At 37.4% G+C, this 24,354-nt stretch overlaps 1 protein-coding gene across 2 annotated transcripts in view; it reads left to right on the forward strand.

The window, feature by feature from the left end:
- The window catches only part of LOC111513207 (mannosyl-oligosaccharide alpha-1,2-mannosidase IA), a 302,260-nt gene that overhangs the window by 247,762 nt on the left and 30,144 nt on the right, over window positions 1-24,354 (forward strand). Inside the window, exons 1-3 of one of the 2 annotated variants that reach the window (XM_074179462.1) lie at window positions 10,665-11,206; window positions 15,713-15,931; window positions 21,142-21,321. In XM_074179462.1, the coding sequence (XP_074035563.1) occupies window positions 10,892-11,206; window positions 15,713-15,931; window positions 21,142-21,321 (714 nt within the window). In that variant the 5' untranslated portion in view covers window positions 10,665-10,891. Of the gene's footprint in view, window positions 1-10,664; window positions 11,207-15,712; window positions 15,932-21,141; window positions 21,322-24,354 lie in introns of those variants that run through there. The other variant, XM_074179457.1, reaches the window with a different exon arrangement.

Here is a 24,354-nt window from a genome sequence, read left to right on the forward strand (position 1 = left end):
ACATATGTTTAACTTTATAATTTGTTTAGTCCTGAATTGAAAAATTTCAAATTGGATTGGTCTATCAAAGAAATTCACTGCGAATAGGATCCCACCCTTGGGAGATTTTTGCGTGTACGGTTAATTTTTCCAAGTTTTGACGTGTGATGCCTAATATCCACATCAACAAAAAAATATCGCCAAAAAAAAATAACGAAGTATCGAAAATAGTTCAAATCTACAAAAATATGGTTTCATTAAAACAAGACTTTAAAAAAGAAAGCCAATTGTTGATAACAGATTCATTGGTCGGTCGATCGATTTTCAACTGCTATCGTCCAACCCGTGTTAGGAATCACACGTTAAAAGGTAAGACCTTGTTAGTCCTTAGCTCGCACAAGTTAAGGCTTCTGAGGCTTGTCGTTCGTAGAGGTGCGACAGCTGGTTGACGGAAAAAATGTTTGTTGGAAGGTGATTGACAATGTTTCATGTTGAATTTCATTAGTTCAGACTTCCATTGTCTGATATTATATAAAATGATTTGAAATACCTGAGAGAACTAAAATTATACCAAGCAAAAAAACTGAAATGAAATACAAGTAGAAATAGAACAATTGAACAAAAAATAAAAATAAAAAGTGTGTGACCACCTTTACCGTACTAGTGTACCATAAAATCACTCCTATATATTCATCAAATTATGTGAAAGTGCTTCAAAATAATTTTTGGAAAGTTTTACACTAAGTGAGTAAATCATTTTCCAACGGATTCCAAGAAAGATAAATCTCTAAACCCCTTACAAACTTGAATGTATATCATTGGCGAAGTATATTGCAAAACTGTTAACATCAGGCTTGAAACGAATCATCCTTACTGGAGCGCTAAAGGTGTATCTAAACATAGTAACAACTGGGACGTCGCAAAAAAGGTTATCACAGCCCTTCAAATCTCCCACAGTTGGAGCCTGATAAAGTAGATGTCTGTCAACCCCAGCAAAACTGTGTTAATCCCCTTCACCAAGAGAAGAAAATTGGATGATCTAACGCCACTTTCCCTCAATGGTGTGGTTATTCCATTTAGAACGGTGGTGAAATATCTTGGCATTGTCCTTGATAAAAGACCCACCTGGAACGCTCACTTGGAAAAAGTTTTACATAATGTTACGTGCCACGTAACAAACATTTGAAGGAATAATTCATGGGTACTCTTCACTTTTTAAGTAGACAACCACTTCATCGGGGAGATGTATAATGGGTTGCATATCAATCATAGCAGAAATAAAAGAAAACTAAAATAGCATGGTTTATATAAAAAGAAAAGAATATCATTTAGAATACAAGAGAAAGAGTATTTCTAGATGCACAAAGAACCGTAACAGAATGCACAGTATTTGAATCATCAAGTCGTCTCTTATTGAAAACAATTTTGTTTAGTATCAGGAGTTATCACTCGAACACTATCTGGCCACGTTTCGTTTGCCGATGGTAGGATGCCTATATTATATCGGTAATTCCAGTAAATATGCATCCATTTGAATGCTCGTAGCAGTAATTTTTGAAAATTGATACGATTTCTGTAATTTGTTTACATTCTTTGTGGTCGATTAGTCACTAGTCCAATAGTACCTGGAAATAACATTCAAAAAATAAGTCAGAGAAATATAATGATTTAATATTATGTAGTAGTATAACTTGTTACTTACCTAACGAAGATTTATTGTACAAAATCAAAGATATAGAATTAATTAGTAAATTGTAAATTTTATACGTGTCGTTTGTCAAATTCTTATCAGCTGCTCAGTAGGTATTGGATGTCACTGATTGTAGATGACTGAGCTGGTCATTTCAAGTTCCGGGCGGCAATATTTGAATTTAGTTATTTAAACGTATCACAAGTGACGTTACGCAACCGTTAACGGTCGCAACTGTTGTTATTGAATTTTCCACGAATTTTAGAACATATAGAACAGAGGAATAGATGTAGGTAATAATAATAATAATAATAATGACTTTATTCACATTACAATGGAAATGATTAAATTCACATCAATATATAAAATAGACATTACAGAAAACGTGAAAAAAGTAGGGAAGCGATAAGTGTAACACACTTGTTTCGCAATAAAAATAACAATCTACACATATTTAACAATGTTTTTTTTTACACATTTTTTACACATTTCAAATAAAATATACCTATGACTAGTTTATATCAACTGAACATATATACATTCAGTACTACACAAATATAATATAGACAGTACACTGAACAAAATTACACACAATATAAGAGAAATATTGAATTTAAGACAATGTACTTTGGCTACTCTTGATAAAAATTTTGGGAAAAGGCAATAATGATGTCTTTTTGCAATGGTGTCTTCATTCTATTAAATTTTGAGTAAATTTCCTACCAGCTGTTAACAAAAATGTTTTCAATTTTTTTTAATAATGCTGGAGATTTAATATTTTTTATATCTTCTGGTATGCTATTATAAAGTTTAATGTCTATAAAGGAGTGAGCTCTTTGTGAGATTGACTTTTTCAGTATCACGGGGTATGTTAATTTTTCGCAGTGACGTGTAGAGTATGGGTGATCACGAGATTTTGCTTTGTTTGAACTAAAATGGTATTTCACGCTTGTACTGAAAGAAAACAACTGTCGCACATCCAAGTTTCCACCCTCTTTATACAAACGCTCTGTTGAAAATCGCCGATTTTGTGACATTGAGTTTGAGGAATCTCTTCTGTAACGTTTCCAGAGGTTTCAAATGTACACGTAGAGCTGATCCCCAAGCAGTTATTCCATATCGTAAATGACTCTCAACAAGGGCCGTATATAAATGTTTCAGTTCGTTGAAAGGTACATATCTTTTCAGAACGCGAAATCTGTAGAGGACTGTTTGGAGTTTTTTTATAATATATCTGATGTGGTTATCCCATTTTAAATGTGTGTCAATATATACGCCTAAGTATTTCGATTGTTTAACAGACTGAATTGTTATTGTATGATTTTGTGTAGTCAGAATATTGAGGTTGTCATAAGGACAGGCATTAGATGCATTGCAACTGAAAGGAAGAAAATTCGTTTTCTCCACATTTACAGTCTGTTATCAAGCCACAGTTTCAATAGTTGGAAATCTGCCTCTACCTTTTCTTTCAATTCGTGCCAACTGTCCGCTTCATAAAATATGGCGGTATCATTCGCATATCCTATTATGGAACCCACGCTATTTATTTTAAATATATCATTTATATAAAGGTTGAATAATAAGGGGCCCAACACTGTGCCCTGGGGAATTCCACATTTAATTTCTAACTCATCACTAGTTTTATCTGCTATTCTAACAACTTGTTTTCTGTTTTGTAGATAACTTTCAAATAATTTCGAACATATACCTCTGACTCCATTATTGTTCAGTGTTTGTAATAGTAATTGGTGGTCAACCGTATCGAAAGCTTTTTTTAGGTCGATTAACAGGCAAAGTGAAGATTTTTCTTTTTCTAAGGATTTGTGTACTATTTCTGTTAGTTCAAGTATCGCATCTTCGGTAGATGTTTTTTCTTTGAATCCAAATTGTTTAGTCGAAATAAGTTTATATTTATTGATAAATGAACATAATCTTTTCTTCACTAATTTTTCGAAGATTTTTGAGAGGTGGGTAATAAGCGAAATAGGTCTATAGTTATCGATTTGGGTTTTATCACCTTTTTTATGGATAGGCGTGACTATTGTTGTTTTGAGGGCGTTTGGCCAGATACCAAGTGACAAACATCTATTCATTATGAATACTAAGGGTTCTAAAATGAATTTGGAAATAGCTTTCAAAACTTCCGCTCTGATTTCATCGTTCCCTGGTGATTTATTATTTTTTAATTCATTAATAATAAAATTTAACCCATTTTTATCCGTTGGAATTAAAACTAAAGAGTTAGGTAAATTATTAGTGATTGGGGTGTAGTTGGGGTTCCTAGGTATTTTGTACGATAAACTCTTTCCGACGTCTACAAATTTATTATTGAATTCATTGGCTATGTGCCTATGGTCAATTAATAGTTCACCTTGATCGTTCGCGATTGGACTAATAATATTTACTTTGCGTTTAGCACCGTGATTTCCCTAACAGTGTCCCAAAGTTGTTTAGTGTTTTGTTTATATATTTTATTTTCACAATAGTTTTGTTTGCTCTTCTGTATCTCGTTGGTGACTTTGTTCTTGTGATATTTGTATTTATTTATCAGAGTGATACAATTGGGGAATTGCTGTAGAGTTTTGAAAATACGATTTTTGTGATTTATCATTGCTAATAAACGGTTTGTTAACCGTGTGTGGTATAAATATTTTCCCATGTTATATTTTCTAGTTTGCTAAAAATTTTCTTATAATTGAGGTATTTTATATATTTGGTGATATGTTGTTTATCAGGTTTTTGTTTTGCGGTGACTATTTGTAAGATTATCGTTGAGTGGTCTGTTATATCTGTTTTTACAATAAGAGGTAAAATCATGTCTGAGACATTGTTTTCTTTTGATTTGATGAAAATATGATCCAGAGAAGCGCTTTGTCTAGTAGGTTTGTTTATAGTAGAGATATATCCGTATTCATTCAAAACATTCAAATATTCTATTGTATTTTCTTCGTCTCCTAATACATTTATATTTATGTCGCCAATAAAAATGTAATAGTCTTCTGTTTCTCTTTGATTACTTTCAAAATAAGTTTGAAGTGTATGAATGAAGTCATCCAGTTAATTGTGACAAGCATAAAAAGAGGACAGGAAGGAAAAAAAGAGAGAAGGGGCAGTCAGTAATGGTTGTGCATGGGAGCAACACGTCTCCTCTGTATTTTATGGTGGAATTTGTGGTTTTTACCAATTACGAAAAGCATTTCGAGTTTCAAACAGAGCAGACAATTCAAGGCGCAAGATTTAGTGTTTTCTTGCGACATCATCGACAGATTGTCGGATCCAAGGTTCCAACTTCATTCCGAAGTCACCCGTGCTTTCTACACTGCATGACATTAAGCAGTTTAGCAGCCCTCCATATTGCAGGAATAAGTTATAACAAGATATGTGCTAGGTAACGCCTGGGGTGAGTTATCATATTTTCCAATTCCTCCTGCAACCTTCCTTGTTGCTTACGCGACAGTCAACAGCTAAATAAACACCAGTAATAGTCCAGTTAGCTTGATCATACCGAACGCTTCATGCATGCTATGCATAGACTATAGTGCACATAGTAGTGACATCCGCTTTGCAGACAGCCATCTCACCGAATTAGTAATTGTCGGTTTCATATTGTTCATATGTTTCATATTTATAACAATATTTCATATACAACTGGGGTAGCTGCCATTGTAGATGAGGTGTGATCACACAAGCTCTTATTTGTTTTTAATTAGATTCAGAAGGCCTTTCCATACTTATTGTATACTATTGATTTATGAATTAATAAATCAGTTTGATTTCAAAACATCACCCTAGTGGTGGATTAATTTACCTTACACACCCCCTACAAAACCGCTAGGCTAGCCGAGTGGTCATTCTTAACCAATCACCACAGTAACATATATTTTTTTGTTAGAAGTGACCATATAAATAAATTTGTTACTCACCGAAGATAAAGGTGAAATATCATCGTTCAGACCAAGATTATAATTATAAGAATTTATAACGTAACAATAAAGCCAGAACATTACCAATTACCCCCTGTAATACCAATCTCCTCAACTTTTCCAAATACGATACCCCTTCAAATTTCATTAAGAAATCCTTTGCCGAACTGGTCTCTAAATATCAGCACTCTAAGCATATATATACCGATTCTTCCAAAACAGTTGAAGGAGTAGTATATATATATATATATATATATATATATATATATATATATATATATATATATATATATATATATACTGCAATACTGTCGTAGATCCGTTGGTGATCATGTCATTTTCACTGATTCTCTCAGTGCTGTCTTGGGCATCCAACAACTCTACCCGAAAAATGCTCTTCTTCTTCTCATTAAGACTGAACTGGGAAAGTTATTACAGGATGGTAAACACATTGAGATAGTTTGGATTCCTTCTTATATGGGAATAACGGGTAATGAAAGGGCCGATTCAGAAGCTCGGGAGGCCATTTCAAACCCCAACTGTCGAGAGATCCAACGAGTGCCCTATCAAGACATCTCCAAAAAAAATTTGCGTTGTTCGACGTTTCGGCTTCGACTTTGACATTTTCAGGAAGTAGAAAAGTGTGGTTGCACTGAGAGATACACCTTATATATTCTTGTTGGTTTGGAAATGAAGATTCATATTCCTTATTGGATTTTATAGTTGATTCAGAAACAATTTCATAGATTTAATGGGAATACTTACTTCGAATAAGACATTGCGATAATTTTAATCTGAAAAAAGTCGTTGAGTGATTCTTCACTGGATGAATCAGTTTCATTAAGATTGATGACAACTGGAATAAGTTCTTCTGATCATGAGTCTATGCGATCATCCAGATCCCACATCTCTGCTTCGATTATGATTGTTTTGTGGATACATTTTTCCCAAGCTTTTTGGTCGACTGTTCCAGAGCATTGTATAGGTATTCCTTTACTTCACACAGCTTGAAGGTCTTATTATTCCTTGCAATGAATCCTTTAACTTGAGCCCAAACCAACTCTATTGGATTCAATTCATCGGTGACATACCTGACGAATTTTGACGTATGACGTTTAGCCAAGTTGAGGAGCTCCGCTTTTAACATGGTCCATTCAAAAGGAATAGCTTTCATTTGTAACCACCCAGTAATATCTGCTTTCTTCCAAAACGACGTCGGCAGCTTCTCCACTCATCTACTGTGGTAACTTGCGTTATCCATTACTATTACGGATCCCTGCGGAAGTTTTACAAGTATGTTTTTAAACCATTCTGCGAATACTGTGGCATCCATTTCTTGATGATAATCCTCATTTTTCTTCGATTCAAACACCATCAGTCCATCTTTCATGAATCCTTCAGTGCTGCCTATGTGAGTGATGATAAGACGACGACCTTTTCCAACTGGAATTTTCAAATCAGTGGACCAACCTTCCATAAAGGCTTGTCTTCCACTTTTGATGTTCTGATTTTGCCAAACCTTCGAGACGGTATGGTCCTCATTGACCCATGTTTCATCCAAATAAAAAATAGATTTACCAAGTGCTCTGGCTTTCTTCATTTCTCTGAATAGTTTCTTCTCTATTCTACAATCTCTGATGTTTCTATTAACATGCTCTTTCTATCTTGCTTTCCAAAAGTGAAATTCAGCTCATGTAATATCTTCCATAATCGAGTTCTTCTTATATCAGGAAAAAACCTGTCTTAAGGAATAACTGACAAAACTTTATTTAATGTAGGTATTTCGTTTTTTATGTAAAAAGTGTATACTGTTCTCCTGATAGAATTCTTCACTTCTTCAACGATGACCAAACACTTTCTACCAGTGGATACTTTCGGCTCTACACTCTATCTCTTATCGTTTACGAGATCCCCGTGTACAGAAACGAATTTGAATAGCCCTGTATAAACAAATCAGAATTGAGTTTGATTGCTCAACAACGTTCATTCTCATTTCTTAAGAACGCATCCATAAGATGCAAAACGAAATCAACGTCATATACAGGGTGATTCAAAAGTACTTTGACAAACTTCAGGAGGTGATTCCTCACAATATTCAAATATGAATTGTCCAAATAAATAAATGTCCGGAAACGCTTCGTTTCCAAGATACAGGATGTTGAAGTTTCATTTTTATTTTCGTTTTTTTCAAATCACTTTTGAAATACTGAACTTAATTAAGCGAAACTTGGTAATAGGAGGTTTTTGAGGTGTCGAATTCGAACCTGATGTTCTTATTGCTCTTACTCGTAGGGGGCGCCACCTACACGTCTTTCTCTTTTTTAAAGATTCATAACTTTTTTGGACGTACTTGTAGCACATTTTTTAGTAAAAAAATCGATTTCTCTATCATATCTACGTAAATAAGCTACCCTTGTTACTAGTCGCTGTAAGCAACCGTTTTCTAAATATTTGGACTTGAAAACTTCAAGTCGATTATTTGATAATCGATGCATGTTGAAGTTATTACGAATATTTTGCATTTTTCACAAGAATGCTTTGGAAATGAATTTGACGTTTTATTCGATTGAAGAGGTCATTACTGTTGGGTACGTTCCTTTATGACATCCTTAAGCGGAATAGTTATTTTTGTATCAAGGGTGCATAATCATCATTTGTTTTAATAAAATTTGCAAATGTCAACATTTTATTTCAGGAAATTTTGAATATGTAGAATAAACTAAAATAAACGAAACTAAATTGTATTCAAATAAATTGTTGGAAGTGTCCACCTTCAGCGAAGATACAGGCAGTCAGTCGTCTAGTCATTGAATCTCGTACCCGCTCAAAAATTATTGGTGTGTTTCTTATTGTTTCACAGGCGTCTACTATTTCGGTTTCTTAGATCTTCCTCGTTCACTACTGGAGTCTTATAAACTAGTGACTTCAAATGTCCCCAAAAATGAAAATCTATCGGGTTTAGATCTGGGGACCTTGGTGCTCACGCCTGGTTATGTTCTTCTACACCCCTACCGATCTATCGATTTGGATAGACTGTGTTAAGGAATTCCCTGGCTACAATGGGCCGGAGCCCCATAATGCATAAACCACATGCGGATACGAATTTCTAATGGTACATTCTGAAGTAGTCCCGGCAATTCGTTTTCTAAAAAGTGTCTGTAAGTTGCGTCATTCAGTCGGAGCGGAAGAAAGAAAGGACCTATCAAGTAATTATCAATTATTGCCGCCCATACATTTACAGAAAATTGATACTGATAATGCCTTTCACTAACTGTGTGCGGATTTTCGAGAGCCCAAACATGGTTGTTATGAAAGTTTGTGATAGCATTGGGAGAAGTTTGCCTCGTCCGTGAAGAGTACATATCTTAAATATTGAGGATTTCCAGCCAATTTTTTCAAAAACCATTGACACATAGTAATGCGTAGGGGAAAGTCTCGTGGTAAAAGAGCTTGTACCCTTTGAATATGATATGGATAAAACTGTTGATCGTGGATAATTTTCCAAACTGTGGACTGAGTAGAATTGACAGCTTCAGCAATTACTCTTGTGCTTGTTTCTGGATTCTCCTCGAGAGAGTTCAAAACAGCTTCTTCCAATTCTGGGGTTCGGACTGCTCGTGGTCTTCCAATAATATCAGCTGCCCTCTTAAAGCTACCTGTTTCTGCCAAACGACGGTGGAGACTAGCAAATGTTGGAGCTGAAGGCAGTACTCGATTAGGAAATCGCTCCTGGTAAATACGTCTTGCTTCGCGCGCATTGCCATCCGCAAGGCCATAAACGAAATGCATATCGGCTAAATGAGCATTATTGTTTAAATAATCCATTTTTTTTTCAAAATAAGTGTTTTCTACTTCTACTTACGGAAACTTCAACAAAACATTTAACTGTCACAAAATATGTAATTACCAAAACTACTCACAAACGTCAAATTTATTTCCGCAGCATTCTTGTGAAAAATGCAAAATATTCGTAATAACTTCAACATGCATCGATTATAAAATAATCGACTTGAAGTTTTCAAGTCCAAATATTTAGAAAACGGTTGCTTACAGCGACTAGTAACGAGGGTAGCTTATTTACGTAGATATGATAGAGAAATCGATTTTTTTACTGAAAAATGTGCTACAAGTACGTCCAAAAAAGTTATGAATCTTTAAAAAAGGAAAAGACGTGTAGGTGGCTCCCCCTACGAGTAAGAGCAATAAGAACATCAGGTTCGAATTCGACACCTCAAAAACACCTCCTATTACCAAGTTTTGTTTAATTAGGCTCAGTATTTCAAAAGTTATTTGAAAAAAAACGAAAATAAAAATAAAACTTCAACATCCTGTATCTTGGAAACGAAGCGTTTCCGGACATTTATTTATTTGGACAATTCATATTAGAATATTGTGAGGAATCACCTCCTGAAGTTTGTCAAAGTACTTTTGAATCACCCTGTATAGAATGAAAATAACTTTCAATCAAAGTATCGACCCGTTCGCCTATTCAAAAATCATAAGGTGGCTATGGAATGTAGGGAATAAAGTCAAGAAAACTCGAAGTTTCGAGATTAAAGCAAAAATTTCGAGTTTAAAGTCAAAATTTTCAGTTTGAAATCGAGATTTCGAGTTGGAAGTCGAAATTCAGCGTTCAAATTCGAAATTTCGAGTTTCGAAGTCGAATTTTCCAAGAAACAGATGATAACACTACGGAAATCATTTGAATGGACGACTTCTTCAATTCCATTTCAAAAATTAAAGTCAAATCATTTGCGTATCCTTAATTTATTTACCGAATGAGCTGTCAGCGGCTAAACTGTTTAAATTGTTACAGCACCATACGAATATGAAACATAATTGATGAAAGAATTAGCAAAAGGCTTCTGTGAGATAATTCCACAGAAGTGAAACTAACATCTCCTTTGTCTGCCTACCGGAAATGATACATCAAAACAAAAACTCAAATCATTTGTATAATCACCCGAGGCAATAATTCAACTTGTATCACATCGTTGCGTGCCATCTCAACATACAAAATTACAAAACTCTCGCCTCATTGATTGGTCACCCGTTGCCACGCGATTACCATTCAACAAATGCTGTTTAGTGTTTATTCTCGAAATTACACCATGCATCGATAACACTCGTGATATCTCACTTCGAGGAATGAACGCTGCTTCTTCAACAGCATTCTATCGGCTCGGACCCATTAGCGGTAACTAATATTTCATTAGTTTCGTGGCTAAGTTTTTTTTACGTACCTGTTCGCGGGATATTTTTCTCAGTGTAATAACTGTGATAAACCGGCTGAAGAAGAATGATTACTAAAGTTGCCGCTCCGATGTTGGGTGGCACCCTTATGGTGATGGCGTGGTCAGGGGTGTACTTCACCAAGCACCAAACAAGATCTTCCAGGTCCTCGGTGGATGATCTTTTGGATCGCAACTCAACAGAGTCATCTCTGTATTATAGTGTGTATGATGAAAACAACTTTAGCGAAAACAGTGTGGAATATCCAAGAAAACGTTTGGCTTATAAAGCACCTGCGATCTATAGTGTTTATGGAAATGGTAGTGTCAGTATAAATATTACTGGTGACGGTAACGACTGGAGGAGGGAAGAGATTAAAAAGGTATTCACAATATTTTAAGGCCGGCTGAGTCGTCTGTCAATTAGGATGCTACGTTTTCATCTAAATTACTATCGTAGCTCGTTTCTCTCTTGTCATGGGTTTAAGAGTCAATACAATTAATTAGTAATTAGTGAATTCAAAGAAATGTAAAATTATTCACATATGACGATACAAAAAGGAGGTTGAGCCCTTTCAAAACAAATAATTATTCAAGAAGAATTGGATTCCTCAAACATTTCTGTTCCTTAATTTGTACATCAGAGTGTGTTTTCTTATGCTAGAAATTGCATTCATAGTATTTTACAAATTGTATTCATAGACAGTAAATTAGACTCCACTTCATTAGCTACTTATAAATATGTGAATCGCATGGTTCAGACCCTTTTTTGCCTTCTTCATTGATTTTAATTCTATGTTATTCAAATCTTTTTTTTTTAAACAGGTCCGTTCTGCATATCTCACCTATAATTATTTCAAATCGAATTTTTTCCCATGTTTCTCCATGAACATTTTTTTTTATTGAAGAAATAGTTGCATTGACCACAAAAATCATTAACAACATGTTACATTATATTTAATTATAACAGATACAGAAAAAAAAGGAACAAGAAACAAGGGTGGATCTGATTATGGCTGTAATATACGTAACATACTAAAAGTTCTTTAAGAAGTTTGATTTCATTCACTGGATTTGAAATTTTACACTTTTCGTCTGAGAGTTCTTACCAAGTGACTTCATCAGGAGATAACTTTATTATCACTATAAGAAATACAAATGAAAAATAATACATGAGACTTGACTAAGTCCCGACAAGGTGAACGTGAACATTCAGTTCTACAAATGAAATGAAATATATATATATATATATATATATATATATATATATATATATATATATATTTCATTTCAGTTGGTCAGTTAATGATTCATTTTGACGTTAGAGAATAATTCTGAAGTAGTTGTTTTCTCAAGGCTCACTTTGCCAATGAAAATAATCCAAATACACCTGTGAAGTTGTGAATCTGATGAACTATGATTGGTTCAAAAGTGTGAAATATGGGCCATTTTGCCAACTAACTCAACAGTGAACGGTCACATAATTAATGTTTTGTTCTATAGTCATAGAAAAAGGGACCTTTTTCTACGGATGCTATACAATGTGCCACTTCTCTCATCTTTTCATACGTTCAAAACGAAAGGTTTCTCACGTGGTGAGAAATATCCGCCGTTAAAGTGAGAAATAACTTCTCACTGTTATCACGATAACCCAAGTCAATCATGAATTATTACATGTCAGATTGATATGACACGTTCTCCATGTTGACAACGCTACGCCGACTATTCGCGTGCAATATCCAAGTAGCCCATTGTCGGCGTTTCCATAACAACAAAACCGAAGCACTGCATAATTATTGTGTCATCTTACCCAACGAAAATAGTTTTATTGTTGATTGTTATAGTATAAACAGTTCAATTTCACTAGTTCGGACTTCCATTGTCTACTATATAAAATGATTTGAAATCCCTGAAACAACTAAAAAAGAAGAATTAAAAATGGATAGCTTAAAATAACAATTATATTAACCAAAATAAACCTGAAATGAAGTAATAGTGGAATAAAATACAAGTAAAAATAGAACAGTTGAATAAATAAAATTAAAGAAAATTAAAGACGATTGTTAGTATCTACAATCGTCTTCGGGTGATGACTGGACTGATTCCTCCGAGAGATGACTATTTATAGGTCGTTCGAGTACTTTCACTTATCCCCGCTTTCAATTTTCCGCTTCACTGGTTCCGTGGGAGATGACCGTTTTGGCAGGAGTTGGCCATTTTTTGCTTGATGATGGGTTTCCATATGTTGCGTATTTCTACGCTGGCCTGGCTGAATACGTTGTTGGACAACATATATGCGGCTTCCTTGAATTTTCTCCCAAACCAATGTTCTTCTCTGTGCAAGATCTCAGCTTGGGACCACTCGATGTTGTCTTGATGGGTCCAAACATGGTCTGCTATTCCTGATTTGCTGGTTTACCCTCGCTGTGTGTGTTTCTTGTGTTCGGCAATGCAAACATTCATAGGCCTCTTAGTTTCACCAATATAGGATATTCCGCACTCACAGGGTATCCAGTAAATGCAATTATTGGAATGGCAGTCCGCGTTCGGTAGCCTGGTTTTCGTGAGGCTACTACGGATAGTTTACCGGATCTGAATCAGGTTCTGATGTTGTACTTGGAACCAATTCTTCTTATCCTCCCCGATAATCCTCTGATGTAGGGAAGTGCAAGCACTGGTTATGACGACATGCTGTTGATGTGTTTCAGGAAGGCGTCTAGTTCAGTATTTCCATGGTTCCATATTATGAAGGTGTCGTCAACATATCTCAACCAGACTCGAGGTTTCTTGTGGGCTTCTTCAATGGCCCGAGTTTCAAACCACTCCATATATATGTTGGCTATGACCGGTGAAAGGGGCGATCTCACTGGCAGTCCCTCATCTTGTGTAAAGAATTCGTCCTTCAGTTGGAAATAAGAGTTTCGTATACAGCATCCTAGTAATGCCATGATTACTTCTATAGGTAGATTCGTTCTCTCTTTTAGGTTCCCGTCTTCGGATAGCTTTCTCTGTATGATTTGGAGTGCTTCTTCGACCGGAACTTTGGTGTAAAGGTTTTCCACGTCTAAACTAATTAGTTGATCTTCCTGTGTGACCTCAATTGACCATAGTAGTTCCTTATAATGGTTGTATAAAGGGAAGTAAAAATATAGACAAGTTTTGAGTGGCCGAATCTTTGGAGCTGATAATCGGTCTAAGCGGAACGTCTTTCTTGTGGATTTTGGGTAGTCCATACAAGTGAGGAGGCTTACTGTGATGCGGTGTTAGCGATGATCTTTCCTTGTCCGAAAAAGTGTTTTTTTAAAATCTGGTACAACTTACTTTCGATTGATGCAGTAGGGTCCCGTGCGATCTTTGTGTATCGTCCCTTCTGAAGGACCTCTTCGATCTTCTGTTCGAAGAGAACGGTATTCATTACCACAGTAGCGTTTCCTTCATCTACAGGTAGGATCTTGATGGTGTTGTCTCTACGTAGGCCGTTCAGAGCTCTACGTTCTTCATTACAGATGTTAGATGTTGGAACTGGTTCAGTTCAGTTCAGATTTATTAAATATTGAATATAATGGAACACGAAGATTTAGAGTTGGAAATACCTTGTTAGTATATTTTGAAGAGTGTCAAGAAGATTGAAATCATCAACATTATGGTCTCAGTACTCAATGATGAGGAGTGACTTAATTATTTAAAACTGTGTTGATATATCAAATGTAATGTAAATATAAAATGTAAAATTACGTGTATTTTTAAAAAGCAAATCTGAAAAATATGCTCAAAAACAGTCAAAAACATTAACTTCTAAAGAAATTCAACAACTTTTGAAAGATGCACCTGATGAAAAGCATTTGCTGATGAAAGTATGAATTGAAAATTTTTAAATTGTTTTCAAAAAATGAATGTTTGGTTTTGATTTGAGGCTGCTTTAGCTATTGGTCCTACAGGGGCATGCCGTTGTGTTGTGATGAACTCCTAAAATTAAAAATTGATGACATGGAAGATCTTGATACGGCCCTTAAAATTACTCGATACTGAAACCAAGGTTCCTAGAAATTTCACAGTCACAGGAGAATTCTACCAAATTTACTAAAAATATGTAAAGCTTCGAACATGCACAAATGAAACAGGTTTTTTTAAAATTACAGAAATAGCAAATGTACGAAACCGCCTGTGGGGATAAATAAATTTGGCACCATGACGAAAGAAATAGCGAAATTTTTGCAATTACTGAACCCTGAATTATATACTGGCCACTGTTTCAGTTAATACAGGGGCATATCTTTCAATTTTGAAATGCCAGAAAATCCAGAAATGTTGCTGAATCTTATATCGACAACTCCATAGCTAACAAAATGAAAATGTCAAGAAGTATAGTAGAATCTATTCAGCCTCCAGCGCCATTAGAACCTAGAACCATCAACTTCAACTTCGACCGCAGCTAATATTTCAATTACCGAAAACATGTTGAAACAAAACGACCTACCAGGAATTACTTTGCAAAATTTTCAAATATAACTGTCAATTACTATTTCAAATAAAATATAAACAACGCTACCTTAGAAAAAGTACAGTGTACAATGCGTGAGAAAATGACATATTTCTCACTCGCTGGATTTGGTCTCGTGAGAAATTTGTCGTTTTTCTCACTTGTTGTACAATATACTATAATCTTGAAAATATACATATACAAACGACTGAAATAAATTTGACAACCGATGCATTTTGGGATTCAGTTCTTCCAGACTGTTTTATGAAGAACAATTTTGCTAACATCAATAATTAAAAAGTTTTTCGTATGTTCATAACTTACATACATACTGTACAAATTAGTCGGTCTAATCAAGTCATCAATTCGTAGGTGAAAAATATATCATAAAACTTATTTTATTTTTCAGATGATGAAGCATGCTTGGGACAACTATGTACGTTACGCTTGGGGTAAAAACGAGCTGAAACCAATCAGCAAAAGAGGGCATGTTGGAAGCATTTTTGGTTCCTTACCATTAGGAGCAACCATCATCGATGGACTTGACACTTTGTATATCATGGGCATGAAGGAAGAGTTCAAACAGGCTAGGGATTGGGTTGCAACCGAGTTGAACTTTGACCAAATGGTAAGAAGAATTGATCAATATAATAAGTAGTTTCGTACATATTACTGAGATGTCAAAACAGTTTTGTTTGTTCATTTGGTTGCACGATGCCAGAATACGTATTTCTCTTTCGAACTATTTGACAAAAATATCTGCTGGACCTGAGATGGTCCTTCTCACCAGGAAAAGAAGTTGATTGGGCTCAAACCCTCCCGAAATCTTCAAAAGCAAACTAAACTTCTCTGAAGAGGTGAAATACCTTGGTACTATCCTCGACAGGAAGCTAAAAATGGAACGCTCACTTACAGAGAAGAGCAAAAAGAGCATATGTGGCTTGTGAGCAATGTTGGAGGACAGTGTGACGCGCATGGTGTATTTCACCTGGTCACCTGGATCTACATTGGAATAATAAGACCTATGATAACGTATGGAGCCATTGCATGGAGACCGAAAGTTCTACAAGCAACGGCTATCCAAAAATTATATCAAATACAGCGACTGGCTTGTTAAAACATCACAGGAGCCATGAGAACAACATAAACCGCGGTAATGGAATTGATTACTGGTCTACCCCTTCTGGACCTGTACGTTAAGGAGGTTGCGTTAGTGGTCAGGATACGATTGCGCACGGCTGGTGTATATCTTGAAGTAGGAATGAGTCAACTGAGGCTGGGCCTGTGGCGGGAAGCGCTTACTGCGCAACCTCTGCTGCAGGCAACCAGTGACGCAATTGAACTCAGGTTTTTGTTTAATGAATAAAACAGAACACAGAGTCAGATGCTACAAATGCAATACGCTTATACAGGGTGTACCTGAATAAGTGTTAAACATTTAAGGAGGTGATTCCTCATCGAAAAAAAGATAGGATCTTTCATATAAAGAAACTTCATTGGAGCATCCCTTGTTAAGATACAGCCTCTTAAAGGGGGTACATTAAATTTGTATAACAATTTTTTTCACAAGCACTGAAAAAGTTACAATATTGAAATTAACCTGACGTTTTGTAACACCAAAAGACACTTAGTCAGTAATTTATTTTGTTTACCCCATGGTTGTAAGGGGTGGAAAACGCAACCCCTAAAATTTATTTTCAATGTAACTTTTTGTCTTATTATTTGTTACCATTTAAAAATTTATTTCCGATAGCCTGTTTCATTCTAAACAAAAAATGTCTCTAGAGTTTTTTGCCCAAAATAAACCAGTTCGCAGCAAAAAATTATTTTAGGAACAACTACAGAGATACATAGTCATAAATGCGAAAATATGAAACTAATCTATCTAGTGGGTCGCTATTAGCGATAGTGACAATTAAATTGGTATGACGCTGTTAGTTTGTGAATTTTCGAAATTGAATTAATACTAATAGTGTGTTGTTTTTCTGTTCTTGATTTGTTACTTTAATAATTCACTTGTTATTAAAATGGCATACACAAATGTGGAAATGGCTGATGCATTACGTTTACGGTATGTCGCAGGGGAATGGGTTAGAAGCTTCTAGAAGATATGCTGAAATGTATCCTCAACGGCAGCATCCTTCACATAGAATATTTGCTCGACTTCATCAACGGTTACGAGAATATGGTTCATTCGACAAAAGAACGCAGGATTGTGGTCGCCATCGAGAAGTACGAACATCACAGTTTGAGGAAGCAGTACTTCATTTGAATGAAGAACAACCTACTAGCAGTACTAGAAAGATTGCTTTCCAGATAAATGTTGATCATATGACGGTATTTCGAATTTTAAAGGAACAACTCTTATACCCTTACCATCTGCAACGAGTACAGGCACTGTTACCGCGAGACTTTCCGAACCGTCTTGAATTCTGCAATTGAATGCTGGAAATGATTAAAAGAAATTGTGACTTTCTGAATTCACAGACGAATGTAGTTTTTCTCGGGACAAGATTATTTTTCATAATTACCACTTATGGGTTGATGAAAACCCTCACGCTATTGTCGAAACTAACAATCAAGAACAGTTTCCTCTTAACGTGTGGCTCGGAGTTATTGGTGATGATTTAATTGGGCCTCATTTTCTACCTCCTCGATTAAATGGTGAGGCATACGTTCAATTTTTGAGAGAAGTGCATCCAGTACTGCTGGAGGGAGTTTCTTTGGGCGTCAGAAGGGATATGTTTTTTATGCATGATGGGGCTACCGCCCATTTTAGTCAAGCAGCACGTCAGCATTTAACTGAAACATTTACAAATCAGTGGATAGGTCGAGGAGGACCACAGAACTGGCCCGCTCCATTCCCGGATCTCAATTTTCTCGACTTCTCTATTTGGGGCCATTTACAGCATTTGGTTTATTGTACTCCTGTTCGCGATGTAGAGGACTCAAGAAACCGCATCATCGATGCGTGCAGGGTAATCAGAGAGGAGACTCCAGGAATATTAAAGGGAATACGTGGCTCAATGCCCCGAAGTCTAGACGCATGCGTAATGTCTGAAGGTAGACATATTGAACATTTACTATGATTTTTACATGTGTGTTTTGTTATTAATAGATTAGTTTTGTTTATTACCCTTCAATCGTTTAATGCAGGTACTAACCACAAAATAACAATAAATCCAATTCGCATTTATGACGATGTATCTCTGTAGTTGTTTGTAAAATAATTTTTTGCTGCGAACTGGTTTTTTTGGGCAAAAAACCCAGGAGAAATTTTTTGTTTAGAATGACAGAGACTATCGGAAATACATTTTTGAATGATTAACAAATAATAAGAGAGAAAGTTACATTGAAAATAAATTTTAGGGGTTGCGTTTTCCACCCCTTACAACCATGGGGTAAATCAAATAAATAACTGGCTAAGTGTCTTTTTGGAAGTACAAAACGTCAGGTTAATTTCAATATTGTAACTTTTTCAGTGCTTGTGAAAAAAATTGTTATACAAATTTTATGTACCCCCTTTAAGGGGCTGTATCTTAACAAGGTATATTCCAATGAAGTTTCTTTATATGAAAGATCCTATCTTTTTTTCGATGAGGAATCACCTCCTGAAATGTTTTACACTTACTCAGTTACACCTTTTATTAGCCTTACTAACCCTTATACAATGCACTACCTAAATCTATAGGATCCTTTCCCTGGTGAGGACATTCCATTTGGAACAGAGGGAAAATATCTTGGCATTATCCATGATGAAAAACTCACCTGGAACGCTCACTTAGAAAAAGTTTTACACAAAGCCAGACTGTCCCTATGGACATGTCGAAGGATTTGTGATGAAACTTGGAGTTTAGGTCCCAAACAAATCCATTGGATTTATGTCATGATTGTCAGACCAATTATGGTGCATTTACCTGGTGACCGAAGGCTTTACAGAAAACAGCCTAGGCGAAGCTCTATGGCTTACAGAGACATGCTTGTCTGGCCATTAGTGGTGCCATCAATATCACACCATCAGCGGTCATGAAGATACTTCTAAATCTATCTCCTCTTCACATTTTCCTCTAGAGAAAGGCTAGATTGTTGGTTGACACTGGAAGTCACAGCATTCTGGAAATGATCTCTGACTTTATGCCTCCAACTGTCAACTACGAACTGTCTTATAAAGTACTATTCCTGAGTAGAGAGGACTGGTTCCTCCGGGAGAAGGAAATATTAAGAGCAGCTAGTTGTTGGTTCACAGATGGATCAAAAACACCTTGTTCTGGTTTTCAGTCGCAGACTCAGGACAGAGATATCAACCTGTCTAGGAACTTATGCAACTGTATTTCAAACAGAAATGTACCCTATTGAATTGTGTGCGGAGAGATTGGAAGAATCTAATCTCATACACAAGTCAATAAAAATATTTTCGGACAGACAAGCGGGTTTGGAAGCTCCTGGCTTTTGGCAAATTGCCAAAAACGACTCTCCTCGATAGGAAGACTTAACAGATTGTCTCCGGTCTGGATTCCTGGCCATACTGGCCTGGATGGCAATGAGGCTGCTGACTCTCTTGCAAAAGAGAGTGCTACAAGCAGCTTCATCGGACCAGAACCTGTCATTTGCATCGCTTTAGGCTTTGACGAACAAAGATTGAACACCTGGATGGCTAGAAGATTAATGGACTTCTGGCAGAACCTTCCAGGATTGGCTTACTCCCAGGCGTTTATTCACCCTTCGAAGCTTGATACCAAACAGTTGTTGGACTACAGTAGGGATAAACTACGATATGTAACAGGCCTTCTTACAGGTCACTGTCATTTGAATCATCACATGCAGTGTGTGTCGTCGCTTCTGTTTGTAAAATGATGAAACAGCAGAGCACTTACTCTGTGCCAGCCCCGCTGGGGACCGTATCATATTTTTAGAGTTCGGCAGAGCCAAACTTTTACCATCTGACCTGAAAGACCACTCACCATATAAACTAATAGGCTTCGTTAAGAAGCTGGGTGTATGTGGTCAAGTGTGAATATGTGGTAGCCACAATAAACTCTTACGGGTTGCGGTGGAGGGTCGAATATTCCACTCACTTTGGACCTAACCTAAGAATCAAATCAGGAAAACAGTAGCAAGTTTAAATCCACCATCCAATAAGTTGTCCGAAGCTGAAGTCTTCAATAGTCAGGAGCATTGGCTCAAAAGGAAATTCAAACGCTGGCTACATATTGAACAACGATTGCATTCAACCAGGCTATTGTGGAGATAGCAGCGTGCCAAAGTTTTTAATCAAGCGAAAAAAAAAGAAAACAAGGAGTGCACTATCCAAAAACAGTTAAGGAAATGCGCTTCCAAACAACAATTGTAGATATTTTATGCTCATTGTATTTTATAATTCTGAAGTTTTCATTTACAAACTAATATAGCTCTATATTTCAGTAATATTTTCAATGATTCATTCATTAATTTTCTCTTAGATTCCAAATCTGTTAATACCTTTTTTTTGTCAATGGAAGTTCAAACACTTAACATTCATTTTGTTTGTTTTTTATTTTCACTAATCGCTTGATTTTGTCCATTTTGCATTTGAATACTCAATAATCAGGCAGTATCTCTCTAGAGATTCGTTTTTCAAAGTTATAAATCTGGAAATTGAATTGTTGTGTACGGTAGAATAATATTCGTAGGTCTCATTTGAGTTCCTTATTGAAACTTAATCGACCAGTTCTTCATTTCTCTGATTCAAACACATTTTCTATGAAATTTTAGGCCCTTTGAGAATATTCGTATTGAACAGAAATATTTTTTCAATCCATAATGCTGTTTCTGATTTACATTTCCGTTTTGTTCTTTCAGACATCCGACGTATCCGTATTCGAAGTCAACATCAGGTTCGTGGGAGGGCTGCTTGCGTGTTTTGCTTTGACAGGAGACACGATGTTTCGTGACAAAGCTCAACAAATCGCCGACAAATTGTTGCCAGCTTTTGACACCCCTACTGGCATCCCTAATGCGCTCATCAACTTCAAAACAGGGGTAAGTTAGAGGGTAGGAATTATTGTGAAGCCAAGTGTTAATGAAAGGGTTGAACTTTTATTTGCTGAAACGGAAACAAGCCCGAGTCGATTTTTTTGTGTCATGCTATACTGTATGGGAAAGAATGAAATGGATTGATTGTTCACAGTTCTGAGGGTTAATACAAAGTTATTGCGATTTTACAAATTGCAATGAGATTTTTTATTTCTATTAAACGTTGCTAATAATTCCTTCTGTCAAGAAAATCGAAATATAAAATGAAATAGTACCGAGGTTATTCTTTCATTTTCGGCATTGAGCACGAAATATTTCTTTTGTGTCACAAAAACATTTGAAACTCACGAGAACCATCATACAGTGCATTTCTTTAATAATAATAATGGAGAGGAGACTCGCACCATACCACCAATGGAGACGACAATCAGAACACGCAGGGCGCTCCACAGAATTAGTCCCCTGAAGCCACAAGAATTGGCTTGTTTGGATGCGGAGGTTCATAGTGTTCTAACAGAAGAGGCTGACATCTGGCAAATCAACACCGCCGTGTATAACGTCGTCCAATCGCTTTCCGAATCGGAAGGACGAAATCCCGGCCTTGCGGTTCGGAAGATTGAACGGCGTGTACACAAGATGGAGGCTAAGATCACGTCGGCGAGACAACACGCGTCTCGTATCCAATGTGTGATGGACTACAGGGCGGCCAATAGGCCTTTCACGCCCGCAATGCGGCGAATAGCCGCCAATTTACGACGTATCCATCACACTCTAAGCCAAGACGTGCTGTTGACCACCAAACAGCATTGCCTTGATAGGATACGAATGCTAGTGGCTGCTAAGAGGTCACTAGTGAGGCGAGCGAGAAGTATCGCGGAAAATCTTAGGTTCCGCGAGAAACCTTCTCGCTTATTCCAAGAGCCTCCACGTGTTGTGGATAATCCGCCGACTGCTGATCAGGTGGAATCCTTCTGGAAGGATATCTATGAACACCCGCAGCCACTCAACTTAGACACTCCAGCCCTAGCGCAGTTCGAAGCTTTCAACAGAGAGCTTCGACAGCCTGAGCTCAATGAACTGCGCAACCCGATAACCCCGGATGACGTTCGAAGAGCCCTTGTTGGTTCCAAGAATTTTGCTGCTCCATGCCCAGATGGGCTGAACACTTATTGGTGGAAAAAACTACCAAGTACCCACCGCCATCTGGCCAGAGTTTTCAACTTATGGCTGGACGGAGAGCAGCCGATTCCGGATTGGTTTGTCGAGGGGCGGACCGTTCTCATCCCCAAAAGCGGAGATTTGTCGATTCCTAAGAATTACAGACCGATAACATGCTTGAATTCGTGTTATAAGTTGTTTACAAGCATCTTATACACACGAATACTCACCGCAGTTGACCGAGTGTTCGAACGGATATATGAGCAGAGTGGGTCGAAGAGAGGACTCGCTGGATGTAGAGAGAACCTGCTCATCGATAGATGTGTAACGCAGGACTCGATACAATATAAGCGTAACCTCTCTATGGCTTGGATCGATTACCGTAAGGCATTTGATACAATTTCGCATGAGCTCATCTTGCATTTGCTCAGATGCCTTGCGGTACCCGACAACATAGTGAGATGCATTGAACAACTGACAACACTTTGGCGAACTCGCTTCACCATAACATCTGGTCAAGCAAGAGTCCAAACAGGGTGGGTCACTTTCAGAAGGGGTGTATTTCAGGGTGATTTCCTCAGTCCCCTTCTATTCTGCATCTCACTATTGCCATTATCCGTTGCGCTCAGAAATACTCGAGGGTATAACTGTGGCACCCCCGGAAACCGGAGGCACAAGGTCACCCATCTGTTTTATATGGATGATCTTAAACTTTATGCCTCTGGAGAGAAGGATCTCCATCAGTCCTTGAGGGTGGTAGAAGAGTACACGCATGCTATCCGTATGAAATTCGGGATAGACAAATGTGCAATGGTTCATCTCAAAAGAGGACGATGCGGGGACTACGGAGAGGATGTGCAGCTCGTAGATGGAAGTATCCTACACCATCTGGATGCCGGAGAGACGTATACTTACCTCGGGGTGGAACAACGCCACTCACAAGAGGTAAATGCAGTGAAAAACTCTCTCCGCGGCAAGTATCAGCACAAACTTCGACAGATCTGGTCATCGGAGACAACAGGGAGGTCGTGGACTTTTGAGTTTGGAGTGTCTACATGACAGAATGGTACTGGATACAGCCTGTAAAGTCGTCAGGAGTTCGGATCCCTTTCCCTGCATGGTCCGTGACCATGAGAGAGCAGGAATTGGAGCATTTCTCCTTAGAGCAGCTGCTCGAGCAGCTGATGAACTCGGTATAGTTTTCGACTCTGAACGAGGTGACTACAACTCTGTCACCGAGTTGGAACCCGTTCAGCAAAAAGCTCAGATAAAAGCCGCAGAGATCACCTTACTTCTGCTGAGACACAGGGATAAGCCAATGCATGGGGTCTTCTTCAATAACATTGAAGACCTTGGCTTATCAAAGCGCCTGACGTTCGCTTTTCTCAGGTCGAGTGGGCTGAAGTCGGAAACTGAGGGGTTCATCATGGCTTGCCAGGATGGTGTCTTCAACACCTTAGTCTACCGCAGTCGCATGATGGGTATAGAGGTTCCTGACACAAGGTGCCAGGCCTGCCGCGAGGCGCCCGAGACCCTAATGCACTTGCTATCAGCATGTCCAGCATATGCGGTCTCGGCCTATATCCATCGATTGGAACTATTCGTTCCCCACCCTCAGGTTCATACAAGCTAATAAGCCTGATGTAGTCCTTCTCGACCACCAGACCAAAACGATATGTGTCGTGGAGTTTTCAGCTCCTGGCGAGACGAATATCGTCAGAAAAGAGGAGGAAAAACGGATAAAATATCGAGATTTTCTCTTCGAACTCCGCAAGAACTGTCAAGATGGTTGTTCTGATTATTGGAGTCCTTGGTGGAATGATGTCTTCTCTACTCTCGAATCTCAAAATCATACCGGCTTGCCGCACTAAGGCAGAAATC

Source organism: Leptinotarsa decemlineata, unplaced genomic scaffold, assembly GCF_025532065.1.
Source record: "Leptinotarsa decemlineata unplaced genomic scaffold, Ldec_3_MD MMD2_P_RNA_scaffold_14, whole genome shotgun sequence".
Lineage (NCBI taxonomy): Eukaryota > Metazoa > Arthropoda > Insecta > Coleoptera > Chrysomelidae > Leptinotarsa > Leptinotarsa decemlineata.